The following is a 20,820-nucleotide window of genomic DNA, read 5'->3' as shown; positions in this document are numbered from 1 at the left end:
AAGCAGTACTATTGAGACATTTTCACTGAGTAATTTGCCAATTAAATTAGTTTTTCAAATGTGGTATCTGTTTACGAAGAGGACACAAGTTAAAGAAAAGTAAAGTCATGCTCGTCAAGGTAATCTATTGCTTTAGGACAGTCATACCAAGTGATGGTGGGGAGGACGGAGTAATGGGAGCTGCCACAGCCTCTATGGAAGTCAAAAGTTGGTCTTGGACATTTGGGAGCTCAGTGAAATCTGACACAATTCGCGCAAAACTGGGGTCAAATGAAATCCTCTCAAGTTCATTACGTTCAGAGTCGCTTGATCCTATTCCAAAAATCAAGATTCCCAGGTCCTTCAGTGCTGAAGCTGGGATATCGACATTGTCAAATGACCTTCCGGCACTCAACAGGATCAGCATCTGTGGTACACCCTCCAGTCGTCTACTGCCCGAGGAGGCAATAAATACGTTTTCTCTGACGTACTGTAGAGCTGCCCCCATGTTCAGGGGCTTTCCTCCTTTTTGCCTCAAAACTCTGACTGCGCCAAGCACGTCCTCCTTTGTTGTATATGCATTAAGATAGAAATGAATATCTGTATCTCTGCTGAACTGGACTACAGAAACACGATCTTTGTTCTCGCCTATGTTCAACCCCTCCACCACTCGTTGAACAAAGTCTATCATTGCGGGGAACCCATTTCTATTGCCCTCTGACCCATCCAGCAGGAAAACAACATCTCTCCTTGGTAGATGAGACTCAACTAGGGATAATTAAGGATAAAAAAAAAACAACAACACAATATTGTAAACAAGGGTCACAGAAGACTTGTTGTGCTAAGCAGCAGCCTGGCTCATGCTGGATAGGGTTCACGGACTGCTCTACAGGTCGAGTAAAATTTAGAATAACTTTGGCAAAAAAGTCCCCAAAATGATCGACTTACCTATTGTTGTCGGAGAGATACTTGTGGATCTTATAAGTGCAGTGTTAATGATGGTCAGAAGCTGCTCTTGCACATTGGGGAGGTAAGTAAAGTCTGTCACCGAGAGTGTGGACCTAGGGTCATTTGAGATCTTCTGCAATTCATGTCTATCAGAGTCTACTGATCCCACAGGAAAAATCAAGACTCCAAGCTCTTTCAGGGAAGAGGCTGGCACGTCAACGTTATCAAATGACCTTCCTCCACTCAACAAAATCAATACCTGAGGAACACCCTCTAAATGTCTGCTTCCAGAAGAGGGGCTGAACACTGTGTCCCTTACATACTGGAGAGCCATTCCTGTGTTGAGCGGACTCCCTCCTTTGTGCCTCAGACCTCTAATAGTGTTGAGAATACTCTCCTTTGTTGGGAACGTGTTGAGATAGAAATGCACCTCTGGATCTCTGCTGAATTGCACTACAGAGACACGGTCTCTCCCCTCTGACACATTTAATTTCTCCACAATGCTTTGAATGAAATTACGCATTGCTGTGAAATAATTCCGAGTGCCATCTGAACCATCCAGAAGAAATACGAGATCTTTCTGGTCAAATCTTTGGTCAACTACAGAGAGTGAAATGTAAAAAAAAGTCATATCAACCTTAGTGGGACTATTTTCAAAGTTACCTCCCTCCCAGTCACAGTCTGTATTGTGCAATTGTTGGTCAAGCTGACTCGTCTTTTTTTGTTGGTGTTTGTTTGTTTTTTTAGTTTTGCACCAAATTTGGCAGTAGTAACCTTGGAGACCATGCAAGGGAATCTGCACAATTGCTTATTGGCTAGCATCTTAGAGATGGCCTGTGAGATCTATGCCACGTATACTAAAACCATTGTAAAACATAACTGCTAGAATCTCAGAACAGACTGAAATAGAATAAAAGCATGGAAAATTATCTGTAAAATCACCTCATGCATGATAAACATATTTAAACAAAGGGTATGCTGGAATTCCAAAAAACTATTTGTGCAGTAAATTTGATCATTGCTGTTAAAATATACCTTACCTATCACAGTAGGTATCACTGGCATTACGTCTAGAAGTGCAGTGCTGAGAGAGTTGTAAAATTGCTGCTGGACACTGGCTAGGTCAGAGAGCTCAGAAACCGTCTGAGCATAGGAAGGGCCATTTGCGATTCTCTGAATTTCACTGCTCAAATTCCTGGTGCCAACACCAAAAATTAAGACTCCACTCTCTTTCAGGGCAGAGGCCGGGAGATCAACATTATCTGTTGACCTTGATCCCCTGAGCAGAATGAGGATATTAGGCACGCCCTCCTGATGTCTACTGCCAGCAGAAGCAGTGAAGACATTTTCTCTCACATATTGGAGAGCTGACCCTGTGTTGACACGTCTCCCGCCTTTGTGCTTTACAGTGCTGATGGCATTGAGGATTTCATCTTTTGTCGAAAAGGTACTCAGATAGAAATGCACCTCGGCGTTTGTACTGTACTGCACCACCGAAACATGGTCCATGCTGTCCTCAAAGTTAAACTTTTCCACTAGTCTTTGTACAAAATCAAGCATGGCAGGGAATCCATTCCTAGTCCCATCTGAACCATCCAGCAGGAAGACAACATCCTTTCTGGGACCCTCATAATCAACTACGAAAGAAACACATCCAATAACAGCAAGATATTTTGGTAAAGTGCATCGGTTGGAAGAAGCAGTACTATTGAGACATTTTCACTGAGTAATTTGCCAATTAAATTAGTTTTTCAAATGTGCTATCTGTTTATGAAGAGGACACAAGTTAAAGAAAAGTAAAGTCATGCTCGTCAAAGTAATCTATTGCTTTAGGACAGTCATACCAAGTGATGGTGGGGAGGACGGAGTAATGGGAGCTGCCACAGCCTCTATGGAAGTCAAAAGTTGGTCTTGGACATTTGGGAGCTCAGCGAAATCTGACACAATTAGCGCAAAACTGGGGTCAAATGAAATCCTCTCAAGTTCATTGCGTTCAGAGTCGCTTGATCCTATTCCAAAAATCAAGATTCCCAGGTCCTTCAGTGCTGAAGCTGGGATATCGACATTGTCAAATGACCTTCCGGCACTCAACAGGATCAGCATCTGTGGTACACCCTCCAGTCGTCTACTGCCCGAGGAGGCAATAAATACGTTTTCTCTGACGTACTGTAGAGCTGCCCCCATGTTCAGGGGCTTTCCTCCTTTTTGCCTCAAAACTCTGACTGCGCCAAGAATGTCCTCCTTTGTTGTATATGCATTAAGATAGAAATGAATATCTGTATCTCTGCTGAACTGGACTACAGAAACACGATCTTTGTTCTCGCCTATGTTCAACCTCTCCACCACTCGTTGAACAAAGTCTATCATTGCGGGGAACCCATTTCTATTGCCCTCTGACCCATCCAGCAGGAAAACAACATCTCTCCTTGGTAGACGAGACTCAACTAGGGATAATTAAGGATAAAAAAAAAACAACAACACAATATTGTAAACAAGGGTCACAGAAGACTTGTTGTGCTAAGCAGCAGCCTGGCTCATGCTGGATAGGGTTCACGGACTGCTCTACAGGTCGAGTAAAATTTAGAATAACTTTGGCAAAAAAGTCCCCAAAATGATCGACTTACCTATTGTTGTCGGAGAGATACTTGTGGATCTTATAAGTGCAGTGTTAATGATGGTCAGAAGCTGCTCTTGCACATTGGGGAGGTAAGTAAAGTCTGTCACCGAGAGTGTGGACCTAGGGTCATTTGAGATCTTCTGCAATTCATGTCTATCAGAGTCTACTGATCCCACAGGAAAAATCAAGACTCCAAGCTCTTTCAGGGAAGAGGCTGGCACGTCAACGTTATCAAATGACCTTCCTCCACTCAACAAAATCAATACCTGAGGAACACCCTCTAAACGTCTGCTTCCAGAAGAGGGGCTGAACACTGTGTCCCTTACATACTGGAGAGCCATTCCTGTGTTGAGCGGACTCCCTCCTTTGTGCCTCAGACCTCTAATAGTGTTGAGAATACTCTCCTTTGTTGGGAACGTGTTGAGATAGAAATGCACCTCTGGATCTCTGCTGAATTGCACTACAGAGACACGGTCTCTCCCCTCTGACACATTTAATTTCTCCACAATGCTTTGAATGAAATTACGCATTGCTGTGAAATAATTCCGAGTGCCATCTGAACCATCCAGAAGAAATACGACATCTTTCTGGTCAAATCTTTGGTCAACTACAGAGAGTGAAATGTAAAAAAAAGTCATATCAACCTTAGTGGGACTATTTTCAAAGTTACCTCCCTCCCAGTCACAGTCTGTATTGTACAATTGTTGGTCAAGCTGACTCGTCTTTTTTTGTTGGTGTTTGTTTGTTTTTTTAGTTTTGCACGAAATTTGGCAGTAGTAACCTTGGAGACCATGCAAGGGAATCTGCACAATTGCTTATTGGCTAGCATCTTAGAAATGGCCTGTGAGATCTATGCCACGTATACTAAAACCATTGTAAAACATAACTGCTAGAATCTCAGAACAGACTGAAATAGAATAAAAGCATGGAAAATTATCTGTAAAATCACCTCATGCATGATAAACATATTTAAACAAAGGGTATGCTGGAATTCCAAAAAACTATTTGTGCAGTAAATTTGATCATTGCTGTTAAAATATACCTTACCTATCACAGTAGGTATCACTGGCATTACGTCTAGAAGTGCAGTGCTGAGAGAGTTGTAAAATTGCTGCTGGACACTGGCTAGGTCAGAGAGCTCAGAAACCGTCTGAGCATAGGAAGGGCCATTTGCGATTCTCTGAATTTCACTGCTCAAATTCCTGGTGCCAACACCAAAAATTAAGACTCCACTCTCTTTCAGGGCAGAGGCCGGGAGATCAACATTATCTGTTGACCTTGATCCCCTGAGCAGAATGAGGATATTAGGCACGCCCTCCTGATGTCTACTGCCAGCAGAAGCAGTGAAGACATTTTCTCTCACATATTGGAGAGCTGACCCTGTGTTGACACGTCTCCCGCCTTTGTGCTTTACAGTGCTGATGGCATTGAGGATTTCATCTTTTGTCGAAAAGGTACTCAGATAGAAATGCACCTCGGCATTTGTACTGTATTGCACCACCGAAACATGGTCCATGCTGTCCTCAAAGTTAAACTTTTCCACTAGTCTTTGTACAAAATCAAGCATGGCAGGGAATCCATTCCTAGTCCCATCTGAACCATCCAGCAGGAAGACAACATCCTTTCTGGGACCCTCATAATCAACTACGAAAGAAACACATCCAATCACAGCAAGATATTTTGGTAAAGTGCATCGGTTGGAAGAAGCAGTACTATTGAGACATTTTCACTGAGTAATTTGCCAATTAAATTAGTTTTTCAAATGTGGTATCTGTTTAGGAAGAGGACACAAGTTAAAGAAAAGTAAAGTCATGCTCGTCAAGGTAATCTATTGCTTTAGGACAGTCATACCAAGTGATGGTGGGGAGGACGGAGTAATGGGAGCTGCCACAGCCTCTATGGAAGTCAAAAGTTGGTCTTGGACATTTGGGAGCTCAGCGAAATCTGACACAATTCGCGCAAAACTGGGGTCAAATGAAATCCTCTCAAGTTCATTACGTTCAGAGTCGCTTGATCCTATTCCAAAAATCAAGATTCCCAGGTCCTTCAGTGCTGAAGCTGGGATATCGACATTGTCAAATGACCTTCCGGCACTCAACAGGATCAGCATCTGTGGTACACCCTCCAGTCGTCTACTGCCCGAGGAGGCAATAAATACGTTTTCTCTGACGTACTGTAGAGCTGCCCCCATGTTCAGGGGCTTTCCTCCTTTTTGCCTCAAAACTCTGACTGCGCCAAGAACGTCCTCCTTTGTTGTATATGCATTAAGATAGAAATGAATATCTGTATCTCTGCTGAACTGGACTACAGAAACACGATCTTTGTTCTCGCCTATGTTCAACCCCTCCACCACTCGTTGAACAAAGTCTATCATTGCGGGGAACCCATTTCTATTGCCCTCTGACCCATCCAGCAGGAAAACAACATCTCTCCTTGGTAGACGAGACTCAACTAGGGATAATTAAGGATAAAAAAAACAACAACACAATATTGTAAACAAGGGTCACAGAAGACTTGTTGTGCTAAGCAGCAGCCTGGCTCATGCTGGATAGGGTTCACGGACTGCTCTACAGGTCGAGTAAAATTTAGAATAACTTTGGCAAAAAAGTCCCCAAAATGATCGACTTACCTATTGTTGTCGGAGAGATACTTGTGGATCTTATAAGTGCAGTGTTAATGATGGTCAGAAGCTGCTCTTGCACATTGGGGAGGTAAGTAAAGTCTGTCACCGAGAGTGTGGACCTAGGGTCAATTGAGATCTTCTGCAATTCATGTCTATCAGAGTCTACTGATCCCACAGGAAAAATCAAGACTCCAAGCTCTTTCAGGGAAGAGGCTGGCACGTCAACGTTATCAAATGACCTTCCTCCACTCAACAAAATCAATACCTGAGGAACACCCTCTAAACGTCTGCTTCCAGAAGAGGGGCTGAACACTGTGTCCCTTACATACTGGAGAGCCATTCCTGTGTTGAGCGGACTCCCTCCTTTGTGCCTCAGACCTCTAATAGTGTTGAGAATACTCTCCTTTGTTGGGAACGTGTTGAGATAGAAATGCACCTCTGGATCTCTGCTGAATTGCACTACAGAGACACGGTCTCTCCCCTCTGACACATTTAATTTCTCCACAATGCTTTGAATGAAATTACGCATTGCTGTGAAATAATTCTGAGTGCCATCTGAACCATCCAGAAGAAATACAACATCTTTCTGGTCAAATCTTTGGTCAACTACAGAGAGTGAAATGTAAAAAAAAGTCATATCAACCTTAGTGGGACTATTTTCAAAGTTACCTCCCTCCCAGTCACAGTCTGTATTGTGCAATTGTTGGTCAAGTTGACTCGTCTTTTTTTGTTGGTGTTTGTTTGTTTTTTTAGTTTTGCACCAAATTTGGCAGTAGTAACCTTGGAGACCATGCAAGGGAATCTGCACAATTGCTTATTGGCTAGCATCTTAGAGATGGCCTGTGAGATCTATGCCACGTATACTAAAACCATTGTAAAACATAACTGCTAGAATCTCAGAACAGACTGAAATAGAATAAAAGCATGGAAAATTATCTGTAAAATCACCTCATGCATGATAAACATATTTAAACAAAGGGTATGCTGGAATTCCAAAAAACTATTTGTGCAGTAAATTTGATCATTGCTGTTAAAATATACCTTACCTATCACAGTAGGTATCACTGGCATTACGTCTAGAAGTGCAGTGCTGAGAGAGTTGTAAAATTGCTGCTGGACACTGGCTAGGTCAGAGAGCTCAGAAACTGTCTGAGCATAGGAAGGGCCATTTGCGATTCTCTGAATTTCACTGCTCAAATTCCTGGTGCCAACACCAAAAATTAAGACTCCACTCTCTTTCAGGGCAGAGGCCGGGAGATCAACATTATCTGTTGACCTTGATCCCCTGAGCAGAATGAGGATATTAGGCACGCCCTCCTGATGTCTACTGCCAGCAGAAGCAGTGAAGACATTTTCTCTCACATATTGGAGAGCTGACCCTGTGTTGACACGTCTCCCGCCTTTGTGCTTTACAGTGCTGATGGCATTGAGGATTTCATCTTTTGTCGAAAAGGTACTCAGATAGAAATGCACCTCGGCGTTTGTACTGTACTGCACCACCGAAACATGGTCCATGCTGTCCTCAAAGTTAAACTTTTCCACTAGTCTTTGTACAAAATCAAGCATGGCAGGGAATCCATTCCTAGTCCCATCTGAACCATCCAGCAGGAAGACAACATCCTTTCTGGGACCCTCATAATCAACTACGAAAGAAACACATCCAATCACAGCAAGATATTTTGGTAAAGTGCATCGGTTGGAAGAAGCAGTACTATTGAGACATTTTCACTGAGTAATTTGCCAATTAAATTAGTTTTTCAAATGTGCTATCTGTTTATGAAGAGGACACAAGTTAAAGAAAAGTAAAGTCATGCTCGTCAAAGTAATCTATTGCTTTAGGACAGTCATACCAAGTGATGGTGGGGAGGACGGAGTAATGGGAGCTGCCACAGCCTCTATGGAAGTCAAAAGTTGGTCTTGGACATTTGGGAGCTCAGCGAAATCTGACACAATTAGCGCAAAACTGGGGTCAAATGAAATCCTCTCAAGTTCATTGCGTTCAGAGTCGCTTGATCCTATTCCAAAAATCAAGATTCCCAGGTCCTTCAGTGCTGAAGCTGGGATATCGACATTGTCAAATGACCTTCCGGCACTCAACAGGATCAGCATCTGTGGTACACCCTCCAGTCGTCTACTGCCCGAGGAGGCAATAAATACGTTTTCTCTGACGTACTGTAGAGCTGCCCCCATGTTCAGGGGCTTTCCTCCTTTTTGCCTCAAAACTCTGACTGCGCCAAGAATGTCCTCCTTTGTTGTATATGCATTAAGATAGAAATGAATATCTGTATCTCTGCTGAACTGGACGACAGAAACACGATCTTTGTTCTCGCCTATGTTCAACCTCTCCACCACTCGTTGAACAAAGTCTATCATTGCGGGGAACCCATTTCTATTGCCCTCTGACCCATCCAGCAGGAAAACAACATCTCTCCTTGGTAGACGAGACTCAACTAGGGATAATTAAGGATAAAAAAAAACAACAACACAATATTGTAAACAAGGGTCACAGAAGACTTGTTGTGCTAAGCAGCAGCCTGGCTCATGCTGGATAGGGTTCACAGACTGCTCTACAGGTCGAGTAAAATTTAGAATAACTTTGGCAAAAAAGTCCCCAAAATGATCGACTTACCTATTGTTGTCGGAGACATACTTGTGGATCTTATAAGTGCAGTGTTAATGATGGTCAGAAGCTGCTCTTGCACATTGGGGAGGTAAGTAAAGTCTGTCACCGAGAGTGTGGACCTAGGGTCATTTGAGATCTTCTGCAATTCATGTCTATCAGAGTCTACTGATCCCACAGGAAAAATCAAGACTCCAAGCTCTTTCAGGGAAGAGGCTGGCACGTCAACGTTATCAAATGACCTTCCTCCACTCAACAAAATCAATACCTGAGGAACACCCTCTAAACGTCTGCTTCCAGAAGAGGGGCTGAACACTGTGTCCCTTACATACTGGAGAGCCATTCCTGTGTTGAGCGGACTCCCTCCTTTGTGCCTCAGACCTCTAATAGTGTTGAGAATACTCTCCTTTGTTGGGAACGTGTTGAGATAGAAATGCACCTCTGGATCTCTGCTGAATTGCACTACAGAGACACGGTCTCTCCCCTCTGACACATTTAATTTCTCCACAATGCTTTGAATGAAATTACGCATTGCTGTGAAATAATTCCGAGTGCCATCTGAACCATCCAGAAGAAATACGAGATCTTTCTGGTCAAATCTTTGGTCAACTACAGAGAGTGAAATGTAAAAAAAAGTCATATCAACCTTAGTGGGACTATTTTCAAAGTTACCTCCCTCCCAGTCACAGTCTGTATTGTGCAATTGTTGGTCAAGCTGACTCGTCTTTTTTTGTTGGTGTTTGTTTGTTTTTTTAGTTTTGCACCAAATTTGGCAGTAGTAACCTTGGAGACCATGCAAGGGAATCTGCACAATTGCTTATTGGCTAGCATCTTAGAGATGGCCTGTGAGATCTATGCCACGTATACTAAAACCATTGTAAAACATAACTGCTAGAATCTCAGAACAGACTGAAATAGAATAAAAGCATGGAAAATTATCTGTAAAATCACCTCATGCATGATAAACATATTTAAACAAAGGGTATGCTGGAATTCCAAAAAACTATTTGTGCAGTAAATTTGATCATTGCTGTTAAAATATACCTTACCTATCACAGTAGGTATCACTGGCATTACGTCTAGAAGTGCAGTGCTGAGAGAGTTGTAAAATTGCTGCTGGACACTGGCTAGGTCAGAGAGCTCAGAAACCGTCTGAGCATAGGAAGGGCCATTTGCGATTCTCTGAATTTCACTGCTCAAATTCCTGGTGCCAACACCAAAAATTAAGACTCCACTCTCTTTCAGGGCAGAGGCCGGGAGATCAACATTATCTGTTGACCTTGATCCCCTGAGCAGAATGAGGATATTAGGCACGCCCTCCTGATGTCTACTGCCAGCAGAAGCAGTGAAGACATTTTCTCTCACATATTGGAGAGCTGACCCTGTGTTGACACGTCTCCCGCCTTTGTGCTTTACAGTGCTGATGGCATTGAGGATTTCATCTTTTGTCGAAAAGGTACTCAGATAGAAATGCACCTCGGCATTTGTACTGTATTGCACCACCGAAACATGGTCCATGCTGTCCTCAAAGTTAAACTTTTCCACTAGTCTTTGTACAAAATCAAGCATGGCAGGGAATCCATTCCTAGTCCCATCTGAACCATCCAGCAGGAAGACAACATCCTTTCTGGGACCCTCATAATCAACTACGAAAGAAACACATCCAATCACAGCAAGATATTTTGGTAAAGTGCATCGGTTGGAAGAAGCAGTACTATTGAGACATTTTCACTGAGTAATTTGCCAATTAAATTAGTTTTTCAAATGTGCTATCTGTTTATGAAGAGGACACAAGTTAAAGAAAAGTAAAGTCATGCTCATCAAAGTAATCTATTGCTTTAGGACAGTCATACCAAGTGATGGTGGGGAGGACGGAGTAATGGGAGCTGCCACAGCCTCTATGGAAGTCAAAAGTTGGTCTTGGACATTTGGGAGCTCAGCGAAATCTGACACAATTAGCGCAAAACTGGGGTCAAATGAAATCCTCTCAAGTTCATTGCGTTCAGAGTCGCTTGATCCTATTCCAAAAATCAAGATTCCCAGGTCCTTCAGTGCTGAAGCTGGGATATCGACATTGTCAAATGACCTTCCGGCACTCAACAGGATCAGCATCTGTGGTACACCCTCCAGTCGTCTACTGCCCGAGGAGGCAATAAATACGTTTTCTCTGACGTACTGTAGAGCTGCCCCCATGTTCAGGGGCTTTCCTCCTTTTTGCCTCAAAACTCTGACTGCGCCAAGAACGTCCTCCTTTGTTGTATATGCATTAAGATAGAAATGAATATCTGTATCTCTGCTGAACTGGACTACAGAAACACGATCTTTGTTCTCGCCTATGTTCAACCTCTCCACCACTCGTTGAACAAAGTCTATCATTGCGGGGAACCCATTTCTATTGCCCTCTGACCCATCCAGCAGGAAAACAACATCTCTCCTTGGTAGACGAGACTCAACTAGGGATAATTAAGGATAAAAAAAAAACAACAACACAATATTGTAAACAAGGGTCACAGAAGACTTGTTGTGCTAAGCAGCAGCCTGGCTCATGCTGGATAGGGTTCACGGACTGCTCTACAGGTCGAGTAAAATTTAGAATAACTTTGGCAAAAAAGTCCCCAAAATGATCGACTTACCTATTGTTGTCGGAGAGATACTTGTGGATCTTATAAGTGCAGTGTTAATGATGGTCAGAAGCTGCTCTTGCACATTGGGGAGGTAAGTAAAGTCTGTCACCGAGAGTGTGGACCTAGGGTCATTTGAGATCTTCTGCAATTCATGTCTATCAGAGTCTACTGATCCCACAGGAAAAATCAAGACTCCAAGCTCTTTCAGGGAAGAGGCTGGCACGTCAACATTATCAAATGACCTTCCTCCACTCAACAAAATCAATACCTGAGGAACACCCTCTAAACGTCTGCTTCCAGAAGAGGGGCTGAACACTGTGTCCCTTACATACTGGAGAGCCATTCCTGTGTTGAGCGGACTCCCTCCTTTGTGCCTCAGACCTCTAATAGTGTTGAGAATACTCTCCTTTGTTGGGAACGTGTTGAGATAGAAATGCACCTCTGGATCTCTGCTGAATTGCACTACAGAGACACGGTCTCTCCCCTCTGACACATTTAATTTCTCCACAATGCTTTGAATGAAATTACGCATTGCTGTGAAATAATTCCGAGTGCCATCTGAACCATCCAGAAGAAATACGAGATCTTTCTGGTCAAATCTTTGGTCAGCTGCAGAGAGTGAAATATATATATATATATATATATATATATATATATATATATATATATATATATATATATATATATAAAATTCACATTATCCTGACTGGGACTATTTATAAAGTAATTTCTCTCCCCTTCACAATAATTCCTATTGCCATCTGTATCATCCCTAAGGAGTCTAATATCATCTTTTTCATTCATTTTGCTTTGACAATATATAAAATGGATTAACAATGTAATTGCCATTTAAATGTATTCATTTTTGCTGTGTCATACACAAACAAATTATTTATTCACATTTTATCTGACATTGACATGACTCACCAATCACAGATTCATTTTTTGCTGTCTCTTTTGACAAATCCATTTTCACTGCTGCCACTACTTTCTCTTCAATATTTTTTAGGTCATCATAGTCATCCACAAAGAATGATGTTAATCCAGATGTAATTTTTTGTAGCTCTTGAGCATCTGAATTTTGTGTCCCTATTCCAATTACTGAAACTCCAGCATGCTTGAGGGCAGTCAGTGCCTCATCAATACTGTCTTTTGATTTTCCCCCAGATAGGAGAATTAGTATTTGAGGGACTCCTTCATGCTTTCTACTGCCTGATGGTGCAGCAAATATATTATTATTAACATACCAAAGAGCAGAGCCTGTATTAAGGGGTCTTCCCCCTTTGTGTGTAAGACCTTTAACAGCATTTAATACATCTTTTTTCCTCAGAAATGAATTTAGATGAAAATTGGCAACTGCTACATTGCTGTACTGAATCATTGCAATTCTGTTCTCATTTACTCCAATCGTGAGATTTGCAATAACATTGTATAAAAAATCACGTAATGCTTGAAATCCTCTTCTAGTATTGTCTGAGCCATCCACAAGAAAAGCAATATCTCTTTTCATCGCTTTACTTTGAAATTCATTTGCTGAGGGATAGAAAACAAAAGATGATTTCATTTAGAAAGCTCTTCACCTACATTACAATGTATAATTCTCCAAATACTCTCACTCACTCACATTCACCTATCACTTCACCCACTTATTTTTTCTAGATCCTATCCCAGGAACACTGGGTGTGAGGTGGTAATAGAACCTGGATGGAGTACCAGTCTATCACAGGACACCATACACACAAACATTCACCCAGACTTTTACACCTTGCCGCAATCTAGCCTAGCCAATGCACCTACTGGCCATTTAGAGAACATGCACAGAATCTCTATCCAGACAGTAGGCAAACGTCCTATCAGTAATATAAATACTTCTAATGTTTCCATTTTAAAAATGGACCTTCTGTCCTTTCAGTCTATTGCATTAATATGGACTTCTGATTGATTGTCTTCTTTGAGTTTTGTTTAGAGATTCTGTTAGATATTTTCTAAATTATGAAAATTAGGGACAGCATTTGTGTAATTTATCTGTGAGGAAGTAGACTGTATTTCAATATGAAATACAGTGGAGCAAAAAAGTATTTAGTCAGTCACCAATTGTGCAAGTTCTCCCACTTAAAAAGATGAGAGAAGCCTGTAATTTTCATCATAGGTACACTTCAACTATGAGAGACAGAATGGGGGGAAAGAATCCAGGAAATCACACTGTAGGATTCTTAATGAATTAATTGGTAAATTCCTCGGTAAAATAAGTATTTGGTCACCTACAAACAAGCAAGATTTCTGGCTCTCACAGACCTGTAACTTCTTCTTTAAGAGGCTCCTCTGTCCTCCACTCGTTACCTGTATTAATGGCACCTGTTTGAACTCGCTATCAGTATAAAATACACCTGTCCACAACCTCAAACAGTCACACTCCAAACTCCACTATGGCCAAGACCAAAGAGCTGTCAAAGGACACCAGAAACAAAATTGTAGACCTGCACCAGGCTGGGAAGACTGAATCTGCAATAGGTAAGCAGCTTGGTGTGAAGAAATCAACTGTGGGAGCAATTATTAGAAAATGGAAGACATACAAGACCACTGATAATCTCCCTCAATCTGGGGCTCCACACAAGAGCTCACCCCGTGGGGTCAAAATGATCACAAGAATGGTGAGCAAAAATCCCAGAACCACACGGGGGGACCTAGTGAATGACCTGCAGAGAGCTGGGAACAAAGTAACACAGGCTACCATCAGTAACACACTATGCCGCCAGGGACTCAAATCCTGCAGTGCCAGACGTGTCCCCCTGCTTAAGCCAGTACATGTCCTGGCCCGTCTGAAGTTTGCTAGAGAGCATTTGGATGATCCAGAAGAGGATTGGGAGAATGTCATATGGTCAGATGAAACCAAAATAGAACTTTTTGGTAAAAACTCAACTTGTCGTGTTTGGAGGAGAAAGAATGCTGAGTTGCATCCAAAGAACACCATACCTACTGTGAAGCATGGGGGTGGAAACATCATGCTTTGGGGCTGTTTTTCTGCAAAGGGACCAGGGCGACTGATCCGTGTAAAGGAAAGAATGAATGGGGCCATGTATTGTGAGATCTCATCTCATCTCGTTATCTCTAGCCGCTTTATCCTTCTACAGGGTCGCAGGCAAGCTGGAGCCTATCCCAGCTGACTACGGGCGAAAGGCAGGGTACACCCTGGACAAGTCGCCAGGTCATCACAGGGCTGACACATAGACACAGACAACCATTCACACTCACATTCACACCTACGGTCAATTTAGAGTTGCCAGTTAATCTAACCTGCATGTCTTTGGACTGTGGGGGAAACCGGAGCACCCGGAGGAAACCCACGTGGACACGGGGAGAACATGCAAACTCCACACAGAAAGGCCCTCACCGGCCACGGGGCTTGAACCCGGACCTTCTTGCTGTGAGGCGACAGCGCTAACCACTACACCACCGTGCCGCCCGTATCTTGAGATTTTGAGTGAAAACCTCCTTCCATCAGCAAAGGCATTGAAGATGAAATGTGGCTGGGTCTTTCAGCATGACAATGATCCCAAACACACTGCTCGGGCAACGAAGGAGTGGCTTCGTAAGAAGCATTTCAAGGTCCTGGAGTGGCCTAGCCAGTCTCCAGATCTCAACCCCATAGAACATCTTTGGAGGGAGTTGAAAGTCCGTGTTGCCCAGCGACAGCCCCAAAACATCACTGCTGTAGAGGGGATCTGCATGGAGGAATGGGCCAAAATACCAGCAACAGTGTGTGAAAACCTTGTGAAGACTTAAAGAAAATGTTTGACCACTGTCATTGCCAACAAAGGGTATATAACAAAGTATTGAGATGAACTTTTGTTATTGACCAAATACTTATTTTCCACCATAATTTGCAAATAAATTCTTTAAAAATCAGACAGACAATGTGATTTTCTGGATTTTTTTTCTCTCATTTTGTCTCTCATAGTTGAGGTATACCTATGATGAAAATTACAGGTCTCTCTCATCTTTTTAAGTGGGAGAACTTGCACATTTGGTGACTGACTAAATACTTTTTTGCCCCACTGTACAGTTATTCTTAAGGCACTGGTGTAAGTCACTACGGCACTGGGAGGTCTATGGGGAGACTCTCTGGATCTTCTACTTGCCAGTAGCATGAACCTCATTTGCATTTAAAATTTTCTGACTTCCACCTGAAGAGCTCAGGTAATACCCTTTTATTTTATTTATTTATTTATTTTTTAAACAGCAGGCACTTCATACCAGAGCTTCCTAAGTGTCAAAGTCACTCCAAAGTAGATATCCTAAAGAAGCAAAAGTCTTAAAAACACACTCCAAATGTCTGGACATGCCCAAATACTGAGTGGATCCATATTGATACATATTGTTGTTCTTAATGAGGTATATATGTAATTAAGATAGGTGCACAAGTTTTTTTTTTTTCCCCAATCATGCCAGGAAAACACACACACACACAAAAGAATCAGTGTGCTGTGTTTATGAGTTCTTACCCTTAGATGTTGTAAACTTCACTGAACTTTCTTCAACACCAGTGATGGAGGCAACTACTTGATAGGTGCTATCAAGGAAGTTAAAGTCAGGGATGGAGAAGGCATATGCTGGTGTCAAGGACATTGTCTGTAACTCCAAAGCGTCAGCATTTCTTGTTCCAAAAGTAAAAACTATTATTTTACTTTCCCTTAATGCTTGTGAAGCACCTCTGATATCATCATTTGATCGTCCACCAGAAAATATGTACAGTACCTGACGTGATCCCTCAAGATATCTGGCTCCAGATGATGGAGTGAATATATAATCTTTAATAAACTGGAGGGCAGCAGCACTATTCAGTGGCCTCCCTGCTTTGTGTTTGACAGATTGTATTGAATTCTGCACTTCATTCTTGGTTGAATATGAGTTGAGATAAAAATTGGCAGTCGCATCTCGACTGTACTGGACCAGGGCAACCCTGTCACCACTTTCTTCTACATTGAGATTTTGAACAATCTTTTGCATAAAGGCACGGATTGCCTCAAAGCCATTTTTAGCATCATCAGATCCATCCACAAGAAATACAACATCACTTTTTCTAGATTCTAGAATGAGAAGCAGCAAAATACTTAGCTTTACAATATGAGCAATTATAGAGTAAAAGATATAAAAGCATGAAAGTATAAAAAAAAAATAAATGAAATAAAAAGGACACCCTCTCTTACCAAAAACTGAAGGGATGCTGGTTGCCACTTGTTTGTTTGATATCTCTTTTATTAAAGATAAAACATCCTCTTTAATTGTGAAAAGGTTATCAAAGTCAACAATAAAAAAGTAATTTGGTTGATAGGATATTGTTTGTAGTTCAAGAGTGTCTGCATTTGGTGTACCGATATTTAATGGAAAGACTCCAGCTTCTTTTAGGGCTTTAACTGGGCCTCTAACATCATCCCTAGACCGTCCTGCACTCAGCAGAACCAAAATCTGTGGTACACCCTCTAAACGTCTGCTCCCTGAGAGGGTCGAAAAGATGTTATCCTTTACATATTGTAAAGCTGCCCCAGTATAACGTAGTTCTCCACCTTTGTGGCGCAGGTGTTTTATACGGTCAATAACTTCCTCTTGCCTTGAGAAATGTGTATTCAAAAAGAACTCAACTTTTGCATTGTCACTGTACTGGACCACAGAAATGCGATCTCTGTCCTGCCCAAAGCTTAACCTTTTTGCCAAGAGCAGGATAAAATTTTTCATGCTTGAGAAAGTTTCCTTAGTGCTGTCAGAGCCATCAATTAAAAAAACAACATCTTTTTTTCCACCATCTGCTGTAAGAAGAAAAAATGCAAGAAAGTCAATTCACACTAGACATGTTTCTGAAGCATTATATGCACACTTCCATTTTATCAAGCAATTTAATCCACAACATTTCAATCCACTGAAATCATACAATCATGCTTTTCATTGTCAACTGTCATGGTTGTACTACTTATAGTTTCATAGAAACGTGTTTTGTAGTGATGCTCATGGATAATCAGAAAAAAAGACAAATAGACAGTTTATACATTGGCCTTAAGCCATGCTTTCTGAGGTGTGCTGTAATTGCAGTTGGCTCAGCTTTGGCTGTCCCATCCCCTGTTTCATTGACATATTTGTTTATTTATACATTAGTTTTCTTGATAAAATGAAGCATGCTGTTGTGCAGTATGTGTGGCCTACCTTCAGTTCAGTTCAATTTTATTTGTATAGAGCTTTTATCAAAGGACATTGTCACAAAGTAGCTTACATGTGTCAAGAATTGTCACTGAACAATGTACAGTGTCTTGCAAAAGTATTCATCCCCTTTTGTGTTTGTCCTGTTTTGTTGCATTACAAGCTGGAATTAAAATGGATTTTTGGGGGGTTAGCACCATTTGATTTACACAACATGTCTACAATTTTAAAGGTGAAAATTGTTTTATTGTGACAAACAATAAATCTCATCTCATTATCTCTAGCCGCTTTATCCTTCTACAGGGTCGCAGGCAAGCTGGAGCCTATCCCAGCTGACTACGGGCGAAAGACACCCTGGACAAGTCGCCAGGTCATCACAGGGCTGACACAGACAACCATTCACACTCACACCTATGGTCAATTTAGAGTCACCAGTTAACCTAACCTGCATGTCTTTGGACTGTGGGGGAAACCGGAGCACCCGGAGGAAACCCACACGGACACGGGGAGAACATGCAAACTCCACACAGAAAGGCCCTCGCTGGCCCCGGGGCTCGAACCCAGGACCTTCTTGCTGTGAGGCGACAGCGCTAACCACTACACCACCGTGCCGCCCAAAATACAACTCATTGCAAATATTGCAATGTGGATAAAGTTCCTTGACAGAAGTGGTCCTGACAGAAATGGAGTGTAGCATAGTTCTGGCAGGCCACAAAGTCAAGCTCAGCCCTCAATCCCAGCTACATCAGCTGACTGCAGCTGATCTAAGGTCAGCCCACATTAGCTGTCAGTTCAGCTGATTCCCTTTTATGCGTAAATAAGATGAAAAAAAAAACATAAATCTGGAGAGTGCATAGGTATTTACCCCCCAAAAGTCGATACTGTGTAGAGCCACGTTTTGCTGCAATTACAGCTGCAAGTCTCTTGGGGTATGTCTCTATTAGCTTAGCATATCTAGCCCCTGGAGTTTTTGCCCATTCCTCAAGGCAAAACTGCTCCAACTCCTTCAAGTTAGATGGATTGCTTTGTTGTAAAGCAATCTTCAAGTTATGCCACAGATTCTCAATTGGATTGAGGTCTGGGCTTTGACTAGGCCATTCCAAGACATTAATAAATGCTTCCCTTTAAATCACTACAGTATAACTTTAGTAGTATGTTTAGGGTCATTGTCCTGCTGGAACATAAACTTTCATCCCAGTTTCAAACCTCCAGTTGATTCAAACAGGTTTTCCTCCAGAATTGCTCTGTATTTAGTGCCATCCATCTTTCCTTCAATCCTGACCAGCTTTCCTGTCTCTGCAGATAAAAATATCCCTGCAGCATAATGCTGCCACCACCATGCTTCACTGTAGGAATGGTGTTCTCAGGATGTTGGGTTTGTGCCACACAAGGCATTTCCCATGATGGCCAAAAAGATCAATTTTAGTCTCATTTGACCAGAGAATCTTCTTCCATGTGTTTGGGGAGTCTGCCACATGTTGTTGAGCGAACTCCAAACGTGTTTTCTTAAGCAATGACTTTTTTTCTGGTTACTCTTCTATAAAGCTACTCTGTGGAGTGTATGTCTTAAAGTGGTCCCAGGGGCGATTCTAGCGTTTGATCTTTGGGGGTGCTTAGCCCCCAGAGCTGACAGAGGCACCTGGCTTGAACGACAGTGTTTCCACATTTATTCCGCATTTAGACTAGACTTAACTAGACAAGAAGACTAGACTAGACAAGACTAGACTTATGCAATGTTTTAACAGAAGCTGACCCAATAAACTATGATATCTACACATTTACAACCACTGACACAAATATTTACATTATATTTTTAACTAAACAAGACCTACTACTGCATTTGTAATGTTGGAGCTATTCATTTTGAACAGTGGTAATTGTTAATTAATGTGTTATTGTGTATTGTGTAATAATAGTGTGTATTATTATGATTTTACATTAGTTTACATTAATTTATATTTTTTGTTGATAAGCATGATAAGAATGATAAGCAAACGTAAAGGCTATGTTACATTAAATAAAATTGACTAACACACGGTGGTCTAGCACCATAGCACTTGTACAGCTCTGCACAAAAGCATCTCGATATGGATGATAAATGTCGTTTTTATCATTCTGTTCATAGACCAGGGAACATCAATATTGCATTATGCATATTATTGTGTTGTGTTTAACAATGCTTGAGCACCTCCAAAAATAGGCTAAACACGCCCCTGAGTGGTCCTATGGACAGATTTTCCCATCTCTGCTGTGGATCTTTGCAGCTCCTTCAGTGTTATCTTTGGTGTCTTTGGTGCATCTCTGATTAATGCCCTCCTTGCCTGGTCTGTGAGTTTTGGTGGGTGGCCTTCTCTTGTCAGGTTTGTAGTTGTGCCATATTCTTTCCATTTTGCTATAATGGATTTAATGGTGCTCCCTGGAATATTCAAAGTTTGGGATTATTTTTTAACTCAACCCTGATCTATACTTCTTCACAACTTTGTCTCTGACATGTTCGGAGTGCTCCTTGGTTCTCACGCTGTTTGCTTAGTAGTGTTGCAGAGTCAGTGTCCTTCCAGAACAGGTTGATTTATACAGACATCATGTGACAGATCATGTGACACTTTGATTGCATACAGGTGGATCTTAATCAACTAATTATGTGACTTATGAAGTGAATTGTTTGGACCAGCTCTTATTTAGGGGTTTCATATGAAAGGGGGTGAATGCCTATGCACACTCCAGATTTCTGTTTTTTCATCTTAATTATTGTTTGTGTCACAATAAAAAAAATTTCACCTTTAAAGTGGTAGGCATGTTGTGTAAATCAAATGGTGCTAACCCCCCAAATATCCATTTTAATTCCAGCTTGTAATGCAACAAAACAGGATAAACACAAAGGGGGATGAACACTTTTGCAAGACACTGTAATAAATAATGTTGAATTATGTAAGTCATCTAATAAGTCATAAGCTCTAATGCTGAGTAGCACAATATTTTAGTGCTACCACTGGGCATTGAACATTATCCTGAGATCAACTACAATTTACCAGAATAAAAATCAGAGAAACAGGTGTCTAGACATAGAACATGCACTAAATAAAGGGTTTTTTTTTTCATGTTCATCTGTCTTGCGTTAAAGAATATTTGGAGGAGAATATAAAAGAAAAGTATGTGGGTAGCCAAAATAGTGACAAATAAATTTGCCTCTGAGGGAGCAGTACAAGAGACAAAACCTCCA

General features: G+C 41.6%; 2 protein-coding genes across 2 annotated transcripts in view; both read right to left on the bottom strand.

Moving 5' to 3' along the window:
- col6a3 (collagen, type VI, alpha 3) overlaps positions 1-16,448 on the bottom strand; it is a 96,485-nt gene extending 80,037 nt beyond the window's left edge. Inside the window, exons 1-14 of the mRNA XM_060930509.1 lie at positions 15,914-16,448; positions 12,339-12,944; positions 11,421-12,020; positions 10,641-11,240; positions 9,837-10,433; positions 8,797-9,396; positions 8,018-8,617; positions 7,214-7,810; positions 4,592-5,188; positions 3,552-4,151; positions 2,772-3,371; positions 1,968-2,564; positions 928-1,527; positions 148-747 (exon numbers count right to left, since the gene is read on the bottom strand). Coding sequence (XP_060786492.1) covers positions 148-747; positions 928-1,527; positions 1,968-2,564; positions 2,772-3,371; positions 3,552-4,151; positions 4,592-5,188; positions 7,214-7,810; positions 8,018-8,617; positions 8,797-9,396; positions 9,837-10,433; positions 10,641-11,240; positions 11,421-12,020; positions 12,339-12,944; positions 15,914-16,418 — 8,299 coding nt within the window. The 5' untranslated portion in view covers positions 16,419-16,448. The remainder of the gene's footprint in view (positions 1-147; positions 748-927; positions 1,528-1,967; positions 2,565-2,771; positions 3,372-3,551; positions 4,152-4,591; positions 5,189-7,213; positions 7,811-8,017; positions 8,618-8,796; positions 9,397-9,836; positions 10,434-10,640; positions 11,241-11,420; positions 12,021-12,338; positions 12,945-15,913) is intronic.
- A 43-nt stretch (positions 16,449-16,491) lies between these two features.
- The window catches only part of LOC132892109 (collagen alpha-3(VI) chain), a 43,836-nt gene continuing 39,507 nt past the window's right edge, over positions 16,492-20,820 (bottom strand). The window contains exons 7-8 of the mRNA XM_060930508.1: positions 16,609-17,215; positions 16,492-16,498 (exon numbers count right to left, since the gene is read on the bottom strand). Coding sequence (XP_060786491.1) covers positions 16,492-16,498; positions 16,609-17,215 — 614 coding nt within the window. The remainder of the gene's footprint in view (positions 16,499-16,608; positions 17,216-20,820) is intronic.

The sequence above is a fragment of the Neoarius graeffei genome, chromosome 9 (assembly GCF_027579695.1).
Source record: "Neoarius graeffei isolate fNeoGra1 chromosome 9, fNeoGra1.pri, whole genome shotgun sequence".
Classification (NCBI taxonomy): Eukaryota; Metazoa; Chordata; class Actinopteri; order Siluriformes; family Ariidae; genus Neoarius; species Neoarius graeffei.
Note: the sequence above shows the minus strand (reverse complement) of the source record. Positions and strands in the feature narration are given on the sequence as shown.